Here is a 20,991-nt window from a genome sequence, read left to right on the forward strand (position 1 = left end):
GCCTCGGTTCCTTCCTTTGCAGTTTGATTTCATTCTGAATGTTACTGAAAGAAATTAGGAAAATACATAGTAAAATTTGAAATAAGATTCTTATGCTGTATGTTTTCATAATTTTGTTTTTAAAAAGTGATTTTTCAGTTAAAGGAATTGATGTAGGGTTGATGTTGTATTAATGTTCACCTCTTCAATCAAACTCGGGAATTTGAGCAGCAATTGTGGCCATTTTTCATTAACAGAGATGGCTGTGAAGAGTAGGTAGGATTTCCACAAGTAGGTAACATCAGTTTGGATGTTGCTTGAAGAAAATCCCCAAGTGCTGATATCAGTCATGGACAAACAGTTTTAATTGTTTTGTTCTGATTTTATTTCCCCTAGAAGGACCAAAGCAATGAATGCAGATTATGTGCACACTGAATTTATTGGAATTTGGGAAAGTACAATAAAGAACTGCTTGAGTGCAATGCCTGTGCTACATTTAATGAAAGAATACACCATAATTAAGTGGGGGGAAAAAGCAATGCATGCAAGCAGGGAGACAGTTAGCATTGGTTTTGACTCAGTTAAAAATGCTTAAAATTGCCATAGTCCCTAACTTGCTTCTCTTTTTGCCTTGCAGTCATGTTGGGTACTTCATTCATTCAGTGCTTTGAAATTTCACAATGAGCTAAACTTGAGGAATGCAGTAGAGCTGACAAAGAAGAGCCTGATTGATGATAAGGAGATGCCTGTCAAAGTAGAAGCAGCCATAGCCCTTCAGACCTTAATAAGCAACCAAGAGCAAGGTATGTGACAGTCATTCATCAGCTGTATACACTGATCTATTGATTTTTTGTCAAGACAAGGAGGTTGGTGCAGATTTATCTAAACATTTCTGTCATTTGAAGACATAGGTTTCAGAATATTTTATCACGTTTAGGCAGATTCACTTGCTCATTACATCCCAAAATTTTGACTTGAAGTTTTTATGATGTAAAAGAAGTTAGAATCAGCATGTTTTTATAAAGTAAATATCACCCATCTTTGGGGTTTTTTTAGTGAACTTAAGCAGTGTGTATGTTTAAAAATGAGCACTGCTTTATGTATGAGAGCAAGTGTTCCCTCAAAAGTGGATTTTAGCTGTAGGTGGCATTTCAATATTACACAATTTATTTACTCTGTCTACGAGTTACAGACTGTAAAATTGCCTTGGGTATGTTTTTGACTATTTTATTTCTTTAGTGAATTCAAATTTAAAAAACTTATTTTGTTCAAGAGTAGTCAGCTACCTGGCAGTTTGAAGATGCTGTATATTTGTGTTTATGGATAGCTGATTTCACCTGCTTTCTATTCATCTTTTAGCCAAGGAATATGTGAAGCCTTATGTGAGGCCAGTGATGCATGAGCTCCTGCACATTGTGAGGGAGACAGAGAACGATGATCTCACCAATGTAATCCAGAAGATGATCTATGAGTACAGCCAGGAAGTGGCCACTATTGCTGTGGACATGACCCAGCACCTGGTGAGAGCAATACTAAATGACCACTCCAGGCAGAAGCATGTCCTACTTTGAACATTTAATGAACTCTGCTTGAAGTACACACTGTTTAAAGTAATATTTACAAGAGTCCACCTTAGTATTTGCAGTATTTGTGGGGTTCTTTCTGTATGAAACATCTTTACAACCTATAGATTGTTCAAAGACGCTGATTTGTGTCACTGCTTTTAATGAGCCACAATCTAACTATTTAGCATTTCAAATTACTTGACGTAGACTTCTGAAAAAAAAGAGGAGATTTTAATTTGCTGTGTTCCCCTTTCAAATGCAGCAAGAATATTTTTCAGTGCTGACAGCTCGTAGAGATAAGGCATTGCTGCTGCTGCTGCTGCATTAACTGCCTTGGTTTTGAATGACAAATTAGAAACATGGTTTTGCTCTTGAATGTCAAGCTGGTTGGTTTTGTTCACAGGCTGAAATATTTGGTAAAGTACTTCAGAGTGAAGAATATGAGGAAGTAGAGGACAAAACTGTTATGGCCATGGGCATCTTGCACACAATTGACACAATCCTGACAGTTGTGGAAGATCACAAGGAGGTGAGATTTTCCTTGGTACTTTTTCATGCATGACAGGAAGCACTTCTGTGTGTGTTGCATTATTTGCCATGAATGTGCATTTACTGCAGTGGCATGGTACCAAGCCATCTCTGACAGACTGGAATCTAAAGCCCAGTTTACTTTTATGATTTATTAATTTTCAGCTTTCAACTTTAAGGGAATTTATGTCCCAAGGGTAAAATTCTTAGCCCTTACTTGGTAAACACTTCATTGGAATGTGCTGGTTTTGGTTGGGGTAGAGTTAATTTTCTTCACACTGGCTAGTTGTATTACAGACTGTTAAAATAGAATTTTAAAAGAAATATTTTGCATAAACCTAGTTTTTTACAGTGATGACCCATATCTTTAGTTTACCCAGCAATATCTTGGATTGAATTCCTAGGAATTGGTCTCCCAGTTATGGTGCAATGTGTGCCCACAAATCACACATTCAGGGTAAAGAGGTTCTTTCTGCCTCAGTGAGACCTTATTTCATAATATTATGATAATTCAGCATTTAAGAGTGATAAAAGCCTTTTTGATTTGAAGAACTGCTCAAAGTGAATTAGTCAAATACATGTATTTGATTGCTGTATTTCTAATTTTTTAAATAAACTGCTTTATGTTTTTATTTCAGATCACTCAACAGCTCGAGAGCATTTGTTTACAGATCATTGGCCTTGTTTTGCAGAAACACGTGATAGGTATGTTTTAGAGATATGAAAAATCATGTAAATTAATTATTGTTATCTTTCAGAACAGAATTTTATCTTTTTTTGTGTGTGTTTCTTTAAAGATTAAGCCATTACTTTACCATTGTAATTTCACCTCATCTACTCTTGTACATTAGTCAGATTGGCTGTTGTGTTTTGGAGGTCAAAAGCTGAAGATGCTGTTCTGATTATAATTCTGGCTAATTGTGTTAAAGGACAATGTCTAAATTACATTAGTCTCTTATGGACATGGTCTGCAATTAAATTACTGCTTCATCAGTATGCTGCACTAAAAGTTACACTTTTGTGGTAAGGCCTTCAAGAATAAACAAAGACTGAGGAAAAAATATATTTTGCAGTAAATCAATGAGAAACATTGTCTTTAATGTGCTGCTGATATATTTTTTGGTGTGTATTTACAGTGGAAAACTATGCATATCATTGTAACTATAGCCAACACAAGGCCTGTCTGAAAGAGTCTTTTACAATTTGTTTTATTTTTCTCTGTATGATTTAGTTTCTAATTGCTGTCTTCTAGTTGTTACATGACTCAGGACTTGGTTTCAGATTTCAAGGTAGTTGCAAGTTAAATGTTTTTTGTAAAGCACCCTGCTTCAAATTGTCTTTTGCAGAGTTTTATGAAGAAATTCTGTCCTTGGCCTTCAGCTTAACATGCCAGATGATTTCACCTCAGATGTGGCAGCTTTTAGGTGTTCTGTACGAGGTTTTCCAGCAGGACTGCTTTGAATACTTTGCAGGTAAATTCACTTCTGTTCTAGTGATATTTTTACTGTTTGAGAATTCATCTCTAGCAGATAAGGGTCTCTTCCATTTAGTGCCAAGGTTTAAAATGATCATGTATTTGAGTCATGCCCTGCTCATCTGTTGAGTGTGGGAGTGCAACAGGAGATATTTAAGTAGGAGAAGCAAATCTGTCAGTGTGATCAGTTGTTGTAGGGGTCCTGAACTCAAAGAAAGTTGAATATTCAAAGTTAATGTGAAAATACAAATTGATTCATTAAAATGTAGTCCTGCTCTAATTCCAAGAATGCAGCCTGCATAGTGCATTTTATGAAGAATTCTTCCAGGAAAGACTATCAGAGTTTGAATTTCCAACCATATTCAAGAACATCACCTAATGAATTCCCCTTTTTAAGACTGCCTCTCTGGTTAGTACTTTTAGTAACTTCTTTCTCTTTTGCTCTCCATAATTTGCAGATATGATGCCTCTCTTGCATAATTATGTGACTATTGACACTGATACTTTGCTGTCTAACCCAAAGCATTTAGAAATCATTTACTCTATGTGTAAAAAGGTAAGGCTTTTGATTCTTACTGTTGTTCTTATCACTGGTACATAACAATTAGAGGAGCTGAGTGACCTGAACATGCCACGTGGTGACCAAGCATTTCAGAACTAAGTGAATTTTAGTCTTGACTCAGTTCTGAGCACACACAGCACCTTCACACTTTTTAAGTGACATCCTTTAAGAAAATTACATGCAAAAGGCTGTGTGGGAGAAAGTTGCTGTTTGTCTTGACTCTCTTCCATGGAAAGCTATTTTGGTAGGTAGGGAATTAATGAAGCCTGATTTCCTTGGGTTGTGTATCTTGCAGTTGGACTCTCTGGTTGTCAGCTAAGGTGCAAACTCATTTGAAGTCCTTCCTACATTTATCTTGTTTCTCTTTCATTCTGAGTCTCTCATGTATAATAAAGTATGAGATCATGCTGCAGTCCTCCTCTGATTTGGGGCATTAGAGAGTGTTAAGCATCTAGCTACTTGCTTATTTTTAAGAAACTTGGAGTGTTTATTAGATTGTGAAAATTTTGCTTTTTTTGTCAGGTTTGATTGACAGTGACCATGGAGTTGAAATGTATTGAGATGAAGCACTCAGTTTCATTTGTATGTGCCTACACACAGAATGATTGCATACATCTTGTTCTTAATCAGAAACTAGCCTAGACATAGCACTTCACTTTGCCACGCTGTTAACCTGCCAGTGACTATTAGAATTGAAGTGAAAGAATGGAAGCACCATGTGGAGAACATCAGTGATTCTTCTAAGTGACACTTCATTCTAAAAAAGGGATAGTGAGAACATACAAATAATATAACATTCTTTAAGAAGTACAGTAATTTCTTCTAGTTTTTAAAATTCACCTTTAGCCACTAATCCTTATTTATGTCCTGTAGAGATGAATTATGTGTCTTAATTCCTCACAGAATTTAACATGAATACATATGTATATGCTGTGTAGAGATTTTTGGATGTATGCAGGTACAGGAGCACTTGCTTTCAGTGTTGTCAGTGATTACTGATAAATTGTTACTCTGATTGTTAGGTACTGACAGGAGATGCAGGAGAAGACGCAGAGTGCCATGCAGCCAAACTCCTAGAAGTGATTGTTCTTCAGTGCAAAGGACGGGGTATTGACCAGGTGATTCATATTGAACAGGTTTTCTCTTTTATTGCTTTCTAATGATCCATGACTCCTGAGAGAAACAGCTGCAGTTAGAGAATTTGAGGGAAATGTACGCTGGGGAGAAAGACAGAAAGAAGTAAATGAGCTCAGGAAAGTTTGTAAGGTTGGGGTTTTTTTGGTTTTGAGACAAGATGTTAGTGGGCATGGCCACAGAATGGATACGGACTGAATGACAAAGACATAGTATGTTGTGCAAGATTGTAGCTTTTTGCTTTCTCTTAATACAATTTCCCTTTTGATGCAAAACACATAGTTAAAACTACTGTGGCTGAGAGGTTAACTGTACATATCCAACTGCTGTTGTTTCTCCAAGCTATGGGAACTTTTTGATGTTTTAAATTACTAAGTGCATTTAGAAATGCAGATTTTTTAGCATGGCTTGCTTGTGATTGCAGAGAGAAACATAATCACAATTTTCCAGAGTTTCTTAGAACAACTTTTTAGAAAGTAGTCTTTTTCCTATTAAGGGCCAAATTCTGGACTCATATAATGAGCCTAAATTACCTTGATACACCATGTTTGATGTTGCCACAGTGCAATCCATGGATTTCAGTGATAAATTTTCAGTTAATTTCACTGAAAGTGATATAACTTTACTCACGTAAATCTGAAGTAATTGAAGATAAAAACATTCTCTGAAAGGTTTTATTTTTTAAAGGGAATCTGGAAGAGTTTAAAGTGACTTCAATGTATTTGCATTGAAATAAGTATGTGGTAGAAGGCTTAATTGAGTTGTACAACTCTATGGATTAAAATGGTTGCACACTGAACTGAAACTCATAAAGTAAAACTTTTGTAATGCTTGCCAAATTTTTGTAATGTATAAATGTGCCCATTGAAATATACATGTGTTTAGAAGATGCTTATTTCGTTGTTTAGAAATTTGTGCACGTTTGCTTTTATCTGAATAAATGTGTTTTAAACTTCTATAAAAAATTTAACATCACTTTACATTTATTAGGAAAAACGTCTAACTATGTTAGGAATTTAGGTAGTTTAATTTCTAATGCCTGTTAGTTTTGAAATAGTTTAGTATCTTTCTTCAAAGATGAGAATGTCTGAGTCTTTTTCTAAATCTTTTCAACATGCTAGAACAAACTCCACCAAATGGCCTGAAATATTCTCCCCTGTGCTCAGAATAACACTGCAATTTTTAGCTCAGAGAAGAGCTGTTTTGAGGAAGATTTATAAGTGTGTGATCAGAGGCTAGAAAGTGAAAGAAATGTGTTCCTTTCTTCTATACCTGAACTTCAGATAACTCAGGACATAATTCTGGTAAAAATATTACAAAATTTTCTATTATCTGGCAACATGTCTAATGACAGTTTTCTTTTTTTTTTTTTCCCTTCCTTTTCTTTTTGTCTTCTTTTGTGCCCAGTGTATTCCCCTGTTTGTGGAGGCTGTTCTGGAGCGCCTGACTCGAGGAGTTAAAACGAGCGAGCTCCGTACCATGTGTCTTCAAGTTGCCATAGCTGCGCTCTACTACAATCCTGACCTACTTTTGCACACCTTGGAGAACATCAGATTTCCACACAATCCTGAGCCCATCACTGCACAGTTCATAAACCAATGGATGAATGACACAGACTGTTTTTTTGGGCAAGTATTGAGAGGTTTATTTTTTACAATATTCAATATTGACCAGCTGGATTTCAGCAATGTGAGAAACTATGATACTCTTGAAAACTTCTAAAAGTTTAATAAGGGAGAAAAGGGACAATATCCAGCACTAGGGTGCTTGGCAATCTGCCAAAAACACATTGTTGGCTTAAAACAATGTTCTCTATATAGTGTTATGTTACAGGGGGTACATGCATATTCATAAGAGTGTATACATATTTAAATATTCCTGTGAGTTTACATGTTCTAGGAATTCTTTTGCTTGGTTTTAATCTTTGACTTGTCTACATGCCATCTTGTAGATTAAATCAATATGTTTTATTTCTTCTTGAGGCTCCATTCTGTTGTTTTGACACTTTTTAATAATTGGAGAGTCAGTAGTAAATTTTTTTCTCTTGGTGTTCTGGTTCTTGTCACTGTTATCATTCAGATAAGATGGTCCACAAAGTGAGAAACAACCTGGCTATTTCACACCATTATCTGGGCTAGTTACACAAATAAAAGCATTTTAATACATTACTCAGTTTTCATTTTAATATTATGCTAAGGCCTAAGATATAATATGTATTTATCACACTATTATTTATATAAGCTATGTGGTACATACATAAACTGGCAGACTATATTATACCAAAAAGCAGTTAAAAGGAATTTCAAATTATATTATATCAGAATCTTTGTGACAATAGCTTGCAAAGGCTAATACATAGATGCAAAAGCCAGTAACTGTATTTACCATTTATAACAAACAACATGTTAACTTTTTATCTGAAACACTGTGTACATACTTTCTGTTCTGGATTTTGTAAGTTATTTTTAACTGCTCCATTTAATTAAAAAAAATCACTCTTTGCAGTGAACCCCAATTCTGATTTTAAATGAATTTTCACAATCAACTTGCATATTTATCATTGTGCCATTGACTTCTTCACATCCTGCTGAACTGAAACGTCACTGTGACCTCCCTTGAATGTGTGTGTGCTGCACTGCTGTGCACTCAGGCAGGAGCTGAGCATTTGTAAAGTTAATGAAGGGGAGCAAAGCCTGTCATCACCTAGCAAAGCTTGCACTTGATGCTGAGCAGAGGTGAAGGCCAGTGCTTGCCCCTCAGCTGAGATGTGGTGTCTTAACTGGGAGATTCACATCCACTAAGGGCAAAGCAGACAGATGGAGTTAACAGCTACCTCTCACCTTCCTGCTTGAGTTTTGTTTTGCTACTGGAGGCTGACACCTGCCTGCAGGGGTATGGATAGGCTTGGATGGGTGTCTTCCTTAAGTTGCTTCTTCCTCACCTTGTGGTAATATTATTGGTAATTGCTAAATTATTTTTATATCTACCAGCTTTAGAAAAGGGCAAGACATTTTAGGATTTCCATGTACCAATTTTCTTGTATGGCTGAAGCAAAGTTCTTGAGCTTCATCTCTTTGTGCTTTCCATTTTCTACTACATATCACATGCTGAGCAAATACAGAGATGGTAGGAAAGAAGATATTTCTTACACATGGTAAACTGAAAGAGATTTGTAGTCTGAAACAGTTCATCCTGGAGCATTCACTGAGAAGCTAGTCAGATTCAGAGAGGAAAAATGTTAGGGTCTGATAGGCTCCAAACTCAGTACTGTGAACTACTGTGAGCTAAATTTTCAGTTCTTCTGTGTTACTCATCAAAAAGCATCAGCTACTGAAACTACTGTTCAAATAAACTCGTACTTGGAGCTGAGACAAAGGTTAACAAAGCCTGTGAAAATGAAAAGTTAAACACGTGGTTGTCATGCCCATCATTCTACCCAGAGTGCACTTGAATGGCAGCAGAGGGTTGGAAATCTCTCTTTGATCTGCTGCCACCAGCAGAGAAATAGTTATCTGTAATATTGCTTAAATCTAAAAGTCACTCTTCCTTCTGTGCAGTCTCTTCACTTTGTGGCTCCCAGATGTAGGGTAGGGCTTTTGCTGTGGTACTGCTGGTGAGGCACTGTGATGTGCTGTAAGGGACTTCCTCCCTTTCCCTCAGGAGAGCACCGCTTCTAGCAGACTGTTTGTTTTCTTAGGAGTGTTAAAGGAGCCCCAGATTCAGAGGCCTAACTGAACAGGAAAAGACAGAAGTGCAAAAAAGTTGGTGTTCTTGAAACCCTTTCTTGGGTCCCCCCCTAACAAGTTCACGTCTTCATCAGAGAGCAGTGGGCACCTTTATTTGTACAGCCCTTTTTCTCATCAGCTGCCATTTGTTGCTTTGGTTTACACTTAGCTCACTTCCCATTAAGAGGCAGTTTTAGGCCCAGATTCAAATAATTTGGTAGACTCACAAATCCTAGAGAAACTGAAAAAGATCAAAGAAGATCCACCTCCAGATGTGAAGGACCAGGTGAATCTTGCTGTCATTTCTTTGTCAACCATGCAGGAAATCTGGAATGTGGGGGTGACAGGGGCTGTTCAAGATGCCTTGTCCACATAAATCTCACACTCTTTTGCATGGATACTCCATCCCTGGAAGTGTTCAAGGTCAGACTGGATGGGGTTTTGAGCAAGCTGGTCTAGTGGAAGGTGTCCCTGCTCATGGCAGAGGAGTTGGACCTAGATGACCTTTAGGGTCCCTTCCAACCCAAACCATTCTATGATTCTATGTCTTTCTTCTGTTCCTGTGAAGTCTTAGTCCCCATAGATTGTGCTCTGCCAGCAGCAGGGTTGTGCATGGCTGCACTTGCTCAGGCTGGAGCCATTGGTGTTTGCCAAAAGAATGCAGTGTTTGTGGAGCAGCATATGCAAACACATGAGATGGAATCCGTGGGGAAAATGCAGGAGAAAAGCAGTTATGGTAAGATAAGTAGCTGTTCTTCCATTTTATTAAAACCATTGAAACTATTGAAAAAGTGTTACAAAGTTGACATATTAAAAATTAGCCAGGCAAGGAGAACTCAGAATTCCTTGTAAGACCATGCATAAATTCAGTATGTCATAGTGGAAGTCACATATCTGTGGTTGTGTGCTGATAGTGCCTATATGCCACAGGATATTGAATGTATTTCTAAATGCTTTCTGCAGTAACTTCACACTGGAAGGCCTTTTGCAGAAACATTTGCTCCTTACCTCTTTCTACCTTTTTACTGACAACTGAGGTTTGGGTGAAACATCTGCATGACTTATGCTTATTCTTGTACTAAAAATTCTTCTGTGATAACTAGGATGAAAATAAAATCTCACTTGCTTCAAAAAAACCCTCAGTAAGTGCTTTTGGGTTTTTTGAAGCTGAAGAAGGTTATATATTTGATAGGAGTTTGATAGTTAAAACTCCTAGGTTTCTCAGAGTTGTACATAAAAATCCCAGTCTTCTGTTGGTTCCAACTTTGCAGCTAGAAGGAAATGGCTAATTATTTGCAGTTTATCCAGGAACTGGATTGATGTAATAGAGAGAAACTTGATTCTCACAGTAAAAGGAAAGGCTTAGCTTTTTTTTTCTGAAATACTTTCAGCTTGGTTTAAAATACAAAAGATTTTAAAATCCTTTGTGCTGTATTAGAGGAATATGTGTTAGCAAGAAGAGGTCCTGCAGATTATGAGGACCACACACAGCTTGTTAAAAATAGACATGGCTTGGAGTTGTGCATTGCAGGGCTGTGTGTTGTGTGTTCAATACTCTAGGCTTGATAAACCATTGAGGAATAAGCAGAGTCCCTGATTGTTAGGGAGGGCTATTGTGTGCTTCTGAGCAAATAAGTACAGATCTCAAAGCACAAATTACTGAGGAGAATCATATCCAGGCTCCCTTGAGCAGATGGAAGGGTGCTGAAATAATGAGCCTTTTGATAGCAAGGGAATGGTCCTGAAGCCATTCTTTGCTATTATGAACATACATAAAACTCTGTTTTGCTTGTTCAGTCCTTAATACAACTGGGGTATAGTAGAATACTGAACTTCAGGCAAGGCAGATGCTTTTCCTGCTGTTTCTCTGTGCTGGCAGGTGGAAAAAAAGTCTCCTTCTGGCTCAGGTTCACTAAAGATGGCTCAATGCCTGAATTTCTGCTGTCCTGCAGGGCCTTCTAATAACATGCATATTCTCAAGACATGTGTTCATTCCTGCAACTTCTCTCTTTAGCAGCTTTAAAGTGGAGCATGACAAATGTGCTGTGGGTTTTGATCATTTGGGCTGCTTCCCAATGATGGCTGATGGCTCCTTTTCAAACAGCAGGGCTTCATTCTTGTACTTTGATTTGCTGTCCCAAAATGATAATTTCATATGAAGCTAAGCCATTAATGACTAAGATTTTTTTTTTTTACATTTTACTGTTGCATTTTGCAATTTGTGTTGTGCAATGGTAGCTTTTTCAAATGTATGATAAAAAGTAGCGCTAAGAGTTGTTAGTTTACTCTGGTGCATGTGGCTTCTTTGTACATTTGGGTCTTGAAGAAATTTCATGGCTTCCCAGTGTCAGGATGCAGGATAGAAATCTTGAGCATAGATTACAGAACTTGGGTCACACTTGGCTGACAGTGCTGACTAAAAGAGGAGGTAAAGAAAGTTTTTTACATTTGTATTTGCACTAAGGATGGATAACTCTCCAGATAACAGCTATCCTTCATTTATAGGTAGCATTATCTTTAGCTTGGCTTTTGGTCTGCAAAAAGAGAGAGCGAACGGCTTGTTTTTAACATGCAGGAGTAAGTCATTTCAGCTGAGAGGAGTAAGGGATTTATGTTTTTTTTCTCATGAAAGCAGACCCTGTTCCTCTATCTCAGTCTCCCTGGTTTGCATGCCCTCTTTTGTGACCCATGCCATGTGAAAAGAGGATTATGGTTACAGGAATGCTGCATTCCTGCTTGCGCCTTGGTGCGGTTTTCAACACGTGTAACCAAGCAGCCAAACCCAATGTGACAAAGTGTGTCATTTGATATGCTGCTTGACTTTGTTGTTCTTGGAAGGTCTGCTGGGATCATAGTGTTCTGCATGGTCATATATAATTTATTTTTGTTGTCAGCTACTCTTGAGAATGAATCACTTCAGTAAATCCTAACAGGAGTAACAACATGGGAGGTGTCATGAAATCCCTCCAGATCTCTAACCTTGTTTAAGCACTAGTAAAGTTTAGAAAGCTGCAATACAGGATCACTTGTGTTACTTAAAGGATATAGTAGTTCAGTAGCATGTTATATAGGAGCTTAGGTAATGAAATTACCTAAGCACTGAAAAGCTCTATCTCTGTAGTGATTTCTGAAGTGGTGGATTGAGCCGGTAGTCCCCCTGTCAGCTTTATTGCAGCCTGTGGTGCCCATCTTATTTCTTCTCTCTCAACTTGTATTCTTTTCATCCCAAAGTAAAACTGGTTCAGTAATAGAAGTATCCCAAGAGTTTAGAGGATGGCCATTTTCTCCCAGCTCTGGAGGTTTGCATGGTTTCTCTAGGTTTTGCTGCAGAAGGCTTGCACAGAAACTGTCAGCATCAAATTGAATAGCTGGAACAAAAAAGCTCCTCTCAAGCCCGTAATGGCAGAATACTGTAATGTTAGCTCCAAGTTGACTACTTCTGATGTTTCCAGTAAAGGAGAACCAGAGAGTATCTGCAGAGGCACCTGGAGATTTTTTTTTCCATCTTGTTTGCAAAAATTCCTTTTTCTGGAAGTGAAAATCAATTCTAATGTTTAAGAGCATAGGTTCTTACCTAGTTTCCTGACTGTGGTCCCATAAAAATCTTTCTGCTACTAATTCAATTAATTTCTTTCCCTTCAATTGTCTTCAGTTTCTTTTACTGGAGGGCTGCTCATTTGTAAGTTCCCAGTTTGAGTATACTGCCAGTTACTCTCGATAAGTTGGAATTATTTCCCTGCTTTCACCAGAGTTAGCAACGTGTCTGAAGTTAGCATTAGAAATTGTTTATTGAAATATGTATAAGCCATTCTGATGGACTTCTCATAATTTAACTTCATCTGTCCCTGGGGCATTCCATAAATGCACCCTGTGATTCAATGCATTCCTGCTTATCATTGCTCTTCACTAATAGTTTTTGCCAATTTCCATCCCTGAAACAGTACTGCTATCAAAGCCAAGGCAAATTAATTTTCCATCCTATTTAATAATGATAATCTGTATCAAATGCTTTATTAAAGACAAGATAGTCTACATAATTATTAAACAGTATTTATTTAGCATTACAAATTTTGCATTTGGTAATCAGAAAAAGTTGCTCCAGGAATTTGACCAGTGCTTGAAAGTTGTTTAATTGTTCTTGGATGAGTACTTTCCAGTGGGAAACTTGCATTCAGAATGAAGAAAATAGTTTGTGTAGGATCTTTGAACATAGACTCTGAGACATTGTCTTCTGCCCATGTCAAGATTTTATTGGTCTCTGTATATCCTTGCAATGAAAAATCTGGTTTTGTCTAACAATAGTGTCTTGTTTCAGACTCCATGACAGAAAGATGTGTATAATAGGACTGAGCATCCTAATGGAATTGCAGAACCGACCACCTGCAGTGGATGCTGTGGCTGCCCAGATTGTTCCTTCAATCCTCCTCCTCTTCTTGGGCTTAAAACAAGTGTGCGCCTCACGAGAGCTCACAGAACACGAGGATCATGCTAAAGATGAAAAACACTTTGCAGAAGATAATGGTAAAATCTCCCCTTTTCACATTGTGGATTTTGTCTGGATTTAATTTAAAGGGGGTAAGAAATTGCAGTTCGTTTTTAAGACTCATTAGTCTGCTGAAAATAGCTCGGCTTACTGGGTGCTTGAAATACCATCTTAGGGATTGATTTTTCCTCCCAAAGTGTGTAATCAAAATGTTTCAAGGTGTAACAGCTAACATTTTGTGAAAGGGTAGTATTGGTTCAAGAGTAACTTGCAGGTGTACTCTTATGGGTTGTGAATATACTGTCTTCTCACATAGGCAGCAGGAGTTTGCCAGGACTCCACTAGGTATATTCTTCCTGGACAGAAGCTGTTCCACTACCCAGCTATTTGAAAGACCTTTTTGACTGAATTTTGAGGGAGATCCTGGCAGATCTTTGTCCAAATGGAAGGTTGTTTGCAGAGTAGGGTTTGAAACAGCTGAGGTTCCTTGAGCACACAGGCCTCTAACCTCTGTCTGCCAGAAGAGAAAAAACATCAAAGAATGCCTTACAGAGGAAATTGAGGGGAAGGAATTATCCACAGCATTGCAGGCAAATGTGTTTGACAAGGAGTAGATGTTTTGAGGTCTGAAAATCAGATTGGACCTAAGCATATTATGTAATCCACTCACATTTCACCTATAATTGTTCTGTAATGGAATCACAGAATTCTTCTCACTGCATAGGAATACAGTATGGAAACAGCACAGAAATGTTCAAATCTCTATCCTGTGATTCAGTCCCTGCTTGCTGCATCTATAGTCATCTTTATTCTTTCTAAACTGCTAACACAGGAAGAGCTGCAGGTTTGGAAATTAAGGTTTTGGTTTTTTAAAATCTTGATTATAAGTCAGAAATGCTTTTCCTTAATTAGGAAAAATCAGTATTAGAATTGCAGGTTGTAGTTGCATTTAAATCAGGGGGTCATAGTTTCATAAGCAGAATGGAAGGTAACACCAACTTAAGGTGTTCAAATAAGGCAACACTCAAGAAGAGAAGGCATACAGTTGGTCTGCAGATGGATTTCTCATGGTTTCATATGCATTTGAGAATTCTGTGCAAGTCTCTGTAATTTAAAAAGTGGAGTGATGGACCATTTCTTGGAAGACGTTTCTTCAAAAATTTTGGACCCTGTAATTGCACAATGACTGCATAAATGAAAGAAGAAAAAAGATGGCAGTTCCACATTCCTCGAGTCTGTGTGGAAACAAAAGTTTAACTGATCTTGAATGTAAGAAACATTTTAACATTTAACATAAGACTATTAAAGATTTTGGGGAAGGGATGTTAACAGATGTTCCCCTTTGCAGCCAAAACCTAGATTTACTAATTGTTTTTAATTCATCAGTCATTGTTTCCTTGTAGTATTAAACTTTGTTTTACAAAACATACCAATGCTTTTGCAGAAGAGATACCGAGCGATGAGGATGAGACAAATGAAGTGAGCCAGGCAATGCAAGAGAACCACAGTGGAGGAGGAGGTGGCAGTGCTGGAGGTGGAGAGGAAGAGGATGAAGACGATGATGATGATGATGACTGGGATGAAGATGCATTGGAGGAGACTGCTCTTGAAGGGTTCAGCACACCTCTTGACCTTGAAAATGGTGTTGATGAATACCAGTTTTTTACACAAGCACTTCTGAGTATGTCTTTGCTGGTTGGCAGAATGATATAACATGATGAAATCATGCTTTAATTTGGAGATGTTTATAGTCATCACTGGGGAAAACCCTTTTCTTTGTTATGAGTAATGGTTTAGATTACTGAAATGGTAAAACCTGATCTCACTTTTTAACGTTAGTCCTACAATTTTTTGGCTTACTAGTGCTGCAAAAAAAATGACAGCAAATAGAGCCAAAGATTAATTCTCTTCACATTCTCCCTCAGAATTTTTCAATCACAGCCTAAATAAGTGGGGCTTGGTCACTAGAGGGACTCATATATAGAGAAATATTTGTCACCTACTTGATTTTAATGGAGAAATTATTTTCTCCCTTTCCTGTTTCACTAATCCTGTTGCTTTTAGTTTTCATATGAGTTTTAAACAAGAAGATTCAATTCACATTGTCCATGAATAATGGCTACATGGTTAACGTTCTGTTTCATAAGCAGAGGATGTAATTAAGTCCCCCAAAATGGATTGCCTCTATTAGAGTGGGAATTCTGTGCAAAGAAAACCGACAGGAATACTGATCTTGTTTTGCAGTGCAGATTCTGTTTTAAAACCAGCCAGAATTTCATGTGGTTCAGTTTGTTATTCTGAAATGAACTTGTGTGTAAGCTGATGGTCCCTTTCCCTCCCTTGCTGCCCTGACAGCGGTGCAGAGCCGGGATGCAGCCTGGTACCACTCCCTGACTGCACCTTTGAGTGAGGATCAGAAGAAACAGCTGCAGGAGATCTACACATTAGCAGAGCACAGGAGAACTGCTGCAGGTGAGAAGCTTCCCTGGGCCCCTTTCAGCTCTTGCAGAGATGTTGGAACTGCTTCTGATCTGTAACAACCACCTCTGTGCTAATTAACGTTTTCTAGGAAGCGTGAGCAGGATATCATGATTACATTATTCCTTGCCTGGAAGTGTGTGTTATTCAGAGTAAGTTTACTGTTGTTTCTAATTAATTGCCTTCTCATTGACTTGTGCTGTTGTTTTTTTTCAACAGGGTATGAACTAGTTTTAAACAATCTGACATTTGAAATGAAGAACAAATTAAGGCAATATCTATCAGCAGCCAGGCATTTGATGAAGATTACTATCAGTTATTATGTTTAAAAGTTTTCTAACTTTTTAGCTACTTATGTTGCCTTGCAGTTAGTGTGATGTTTTAGATGTGTAGAAAGCTTGCATCATGGAAAATAAATTCAGATTTAATCAAAAAGAATAGTGTAGCATAGACTGACTTGGTAAAGGATTAATTTCTCAACTCTGTTGTAGAGGTGTGCACATTTATGCCCTCAGAGAAAACCTGAGTGTAATTTATTCCTGTCATTGCATTTCGGGAATGAAATTTTGACTCAGCTGAGAGTTTTTTCCATAACTTTGCATTCATAGTTGAGCTGTATTGTCTCTTACTTTGTAAGAGTCACCATGTGTTTGTTCTCTGTAGACTTATTTTTCATATCCTTTTTCTTTGAATTCTAGAGACTAAGACAATAGAACAACAAAGTGGCTACACATTTGACAACAAAGGACTGATAACAGCATTTAATTTTGCTGGAAATACTCCCGGTGGCAACTGAAGGATTGGCTACAAAGGTCAATGGGAAGGGTCTCATCATTACATTTTCTTGAAATCATCGTGACTTCTGAGTGATAGGGGAGGGTAATTTAATGCTGCTGAAGGTTTTCTGGGAAATAGCAGTGTGCTTCCCCCACCAGAATGCTCTTTCTAACCAGCTACTGTAATTTACAAATTCTTGTGGTGTTTTTATAATTTGATGGACTGAAAGGAAATGTTCGTCCTCAAGGAACCTGGATGACCGGGAGGGGCCAGGCTGCATCTAATTGAGTTGCACTTCTCAGGTTTTTGCTGTGCAGAATTGATAGATTCATATGGATAACAGTGCCTTCTGTTGTACATGGATTGCCTGAACAAATGGATTTTGGAGTGCATTATAATTTTTTAAGTGTAAGGACATTTCTTGATACACTGTAAGCCTTGGTTCCATGTTTTCCAATCACCTGCTTTTTACTGCTCGGTTTAATTGTTTGTTGGTTGCATACAAATTGCCGGATTCACAATATTAGCACACCTTCCCTATTTGGTGCAGACCAAATGTGTAGAGGGAGGTGCCTGTTGGAGTTGCAGAGCAAACACTGGTTATGTCAAAGGGTCTTAACAAAATGGCAGATTTTCCCTTGATGCAGTAGTCTTAAATTATTTCTCTTAGCCATGAATTCAATTTGCTTGAGTTACAGTGGCTTGCCTGGCAGGTGCCTACCCTAAATCTACATCAATATTAGCTCCTGCCTGGACAAATGATGTGGCCCTCTCATGTAGATGTTCTACATGACAGCTTATTTCTGCTATTATTGATGAATATTGGATTATACATGGGATAATCTCTTCTGGTTTTTTTCTTTCATTACCATTCCAGTGGTAGTACTGAATAATGTGGTACAAAATATTTGCAATATTTTATTTATTTTGATAGAAGAAGAACAGCTTCAAACTTACTTCTTATTGTTACACTTTGTGATTGTATTTCTGGTCTGCATTGCAGTTGGTTATTCTTATTCCATGCTAAAATTTCTTCTGACAGATTTTTTTCCTGAATTTTGAAGACTGGTTTCACCACTGGAGGTTTAGACTAGGTATTAGGAAAAATTTCCTCATGGGAAGAGTGGTCACACATTGGGACAGGTTGCCCAGGGAAGTGGGAAGAATCAACATCCCTGGAAGTGTTTAAGCAACACATAGATGTGGCACTTAGGGGCAGGGTTTTGCAGTGAACATGGAGTTAACAGTTGTACGTGATGACCTTAGAGGTCTTTTCCAACCTAAAGAGTTCTATAGGACAAGGTGTTTGTGGAGAAGTTCATTTAGAGAGGAAGTGATAGCAGTACTAATTTGAATAGGTGCCCCTCCTTTAGCTCTACTGGGATCACAGTGGTGTAGCAAAAAGCAATAGGGGTGCTTTAGAATGTGAATTTTGGATTGGAGATAAAATGTTTAGACCAGATTTTGTCTTTGTGTTAATTTCTTTATGATTTAAAAATATTCACCAATCAGTTTTAAACACATACTAATAATCTATTTCTTTACAGCAGTGTCCAAAATAAAAAGTCAAAGCCTTTCCCATACCCCATCAAATTTTCTTCAACTACAGTAAATTACAGACTGCTGGCTCTGTGCAGTGCTGAAGCTTTCATTTTGTTATTCTGGGTGAGTCTGATAAATCTGAAGTACTCTGTGCCTTGGCTTCTGGAAAAGGCCAGAGGATCTCTACCCGTTCCTTCTGGAATTTTCCTGGCCTGGCAGCTGTGGGGCAGAATGTTCCCTGCACTTTCCTGTTTCCTGCACCTTTTTGTCAGACTCTAAGGCTGTTTCTGTGCTGCTGCTTCCTCTTTCTTTTTTTTTGCCTTCCTTTCCCCAGCAGCTACAGAGTAAAGTTGGCCTGGTTCATGTAGGTTTTTCACTGATGCTGCTTATTTAATAGCAACAGTGAAAATGTCTCATTTTTAGGCCTGTTGTACATGTGGAAACAGTGAGAATTCCAGGGTCTGTATTTTTAAAAGAGAACAGTCTATTGAGCTGCACTGGACAGGCTCTTTAAGGTCAGGCAGAAGAGGGCCAAGATATCCTTTATTTTGAATGTCAGGTTATGAAAATTACAGGTCACTTCCTAATTTAGGCCTGGGGGTGTACTGACTGAGACACTAAGTAAGAAAGCAATACATCCAGTTTGTTGGGGAGTTCATCAGAAACCACAGAAGTTTTGAAATCATTCACCAATGTAAGAAATAGTTTTTGGAAGTTAAGGGCACTGGTGACTTCTCTCTTACCTGTCAATTGAAGTTAGTTATTAGGCAGGTAAACTGTTAAAGCCCTTTATTATTTTATTAAAAGAAGCAAGATTGTCAAGTTGGGTTTCTTTCAAAGCCCATTTGCCTTCTCTATACTGATGTGCAGAGTAGAAGATGGATTTATTTTTCTTCTGCTAATGAGGTTGCTTGCACTGTCGCAGGCTTATATTTAGGAGTTTGTGTTCAAGGTAAAATCTGCTTTTGCATAGCATCATCTTGGTGTCACTAAGCTGAACTATGGCTGCTCCCTAGTTCTGCTTCTTGTATACTTTTCAAATCAGCTGCCAAGAAAATTTCATCCAGATGTTTCATACAAGAGTTTAATCAGCATTGTGGAGTTGGGAATCTTTGTTGTCTATTTTGCATTGGGGTCAGAGATGTCTGAGGGAATGGCATGTAAAAAGGTTAAATGCCTTTCCCTCCCCAGAAGATTCATGAGCAAATGTTTCTACTGGCAAAAGCAAATGTTAATGATTTTATTCCTTTTTTTTGAAAAGGGTTTTCATCCAAAAGGATTTATTGGGCTCTGGCCTTCATTTTAACACATGGTTCTCTTTTAACATGATAAATACCCATTTGTACATGCTCATAAATACGTACTGGATTTTAGGTGTTTCTTTCTGAGCTGTGTCCAGCTTTGTACTGCATTAAAGGGAGAGTAACACAAATGTGCATTTACTGTCTCACTTTGAACCGAGGTAATTGTGGAATATCAGATACCAGCACTGCCAAGCAAGCATGATGTATTTGCCATTGGAAGGATAGAGAATCATGAATGTACTGCAAAATAAAACAAAGGCTGATAACTGGTGACTTATGTTGCCCCATGCCCATAATCCCAAAATGTAAGGATGATCTGTGTGGGCACCACAGTGGCTTTACATAGGAAATTAGTGTTATGGGGGTTGTAATCATAGCAAATGGGAACTTACATAAGCTGCTTTTCCAGATAAAATTAACTGATCCTGGGTGTTGAACTGCATATGCTGTTTTGTCACTTGTGAAAAGAAAATAAGAATCACCACATGTTTTTGCTGCCTCTTTTTTGCTGTCTATCTTTCAGCATTGAAGTACATTGCTTGCTTTCATTACAAAGCAGAATCTTTATTCACAATGGCCGGCTCCTGGAAGAGTGCAGAATATCAAGCTGAGGGAAAGGTTGGAAAGCCCAAACCTCAACAATCCCCCAAAACCCACATGTGCACAATCTGACTGAAATGAATGTACTTGGGAAGTGTTAAGTCAAAATATTTAAAGAATGCCACACAAAATGATATTGTAAGATTCTTTCCTTTAGGGAAAAAGGCTGCCTGTGGGATGAGAGGGAGCCATGAAATGCTCTGCTTTAGGACATGCCCTTTGCCTGTGAAGTCCTGGCAGTTTGTGCCTCTGGATTCCATCATACATGGTAGGACAGTAGAGATATTTTTTTTCTTACTACAAAGCCAGAGTCTGTCTTGAGATTGTCTTGAGCCAAAGGAATTGTAGACAACATGAATGATTAACTGTCCTGTTTCCAAAATGCTTTCTTGTCTTTTTGTTTCCTCCTTTTCTTCTTTTGTCAGCCACAATGTTATTGGACATTCCAGGGAGTTTTCAAAAGACCTGAAAAGGTAAACCTTAAGCAATTTTTATAAAATCTTAAAGCAATGCAATTTATCAGTTGCATTTCTCACTGTAGAACAGTCGCTCATTTGACATACACAGATGATACAGAACTTCAAAAGCTCCTCACTTGTGCCTGTGGTTTGATGAGCCTTTCTGTGATTTACTCCTTAATATGGGCACTTTGAAATCCCCATACCTTGGACTGAAATTTGCTCAAAGGATAGGCAGAAATGCACTATGTAATGGAGTACCCAGTCCTCATCCTGAGATGTGCCCCAGTCAATCTTTTGTTAGTATTTGGCAGTCTGGTGGTCAGTTCCTCAAGGATCTCTGTCTCTGATTGAGGACATTCTTCAGGTCCAAGAGGCTGTC

The 20,991-nt window shown here is 38.0% G+C and overlaps 1 protein-coding gene across 2 annotated transcripts in view; it reads left to right on the forward strand.

The window, feature by feature from the left end:
- Positions 1–20,035, forward strand: part of IPO8 (importin 8) — a 44,593-nt gene extending 24,558 nt beyond the window's left edge. Inside the window, exons 14-26 of one of the 2 annotated variants that reach the window (XM_059472089.1) lie at positions 617–782; positions 1,339–1,499; positions 1,948–2,073; positions 2,711–2,777; positions 3,419–3,544; positions 4,005–4,102; positions 5,131–5,226; positions 6,650–6,870; positions 13,283–13,488; positions 14,895–15,131; positions 15,806–15,922; positions 16,020–16,080; positions 16,627–20,035. In XM_059472089.1, the coding sequence (XP_059328072.1) occupies positions 617–782; positions 1,339–1,499; positions 1,948–2,073; positions 2,711–2,777; positions 3,419–3,544; positions 4,005–4,102; positions 5,131–5,226; positions 6,650–6,870; positions 13,283–13,488; positions 14,895–15,131; positions 15,806–15,922; positions 16,020–16,042 (1,644 nt within the window). In that variant the 3' untranslated portion in view covers positions 16,043–16,080; positions 16,627–20,035. The remainder of the gene's footprint in view (positions 1–616; positions 783–1,338; positions 1,500–1,947; positions 2,074–2,710; positions 2,778–3,418; positions 3,545–4,004; positions 4,103–5,130; positions 5,227–6,649; positions 6,871–13,282; positions 13,489–14,894; positions 15,132–15,805; positions 15,923–16,019; positions 16,081–16,626) is intronic. The other variant, XM_059472088.1, reaches the window with a different exon arrangement.
- The last annotated feature ends 956 nt before the right edge of the window (positions 20,036–20,991 follow it).

Source organism: Ammospiza nelsoni, chromosome 5 (genome assembly GCF_027579445.1).
Source record: "Ammospiza nelsoni isolate bAmmNel1 chromosome 5, bAmmNel1.pri, whole genome shotgun sequence".
NCBI classification, from domain to species: Eukaryota; Metazoa; Chordata; class Aves; order Passeriformes; family Passerellidae; genus Ammospiza; species Ammospiza nelsoni.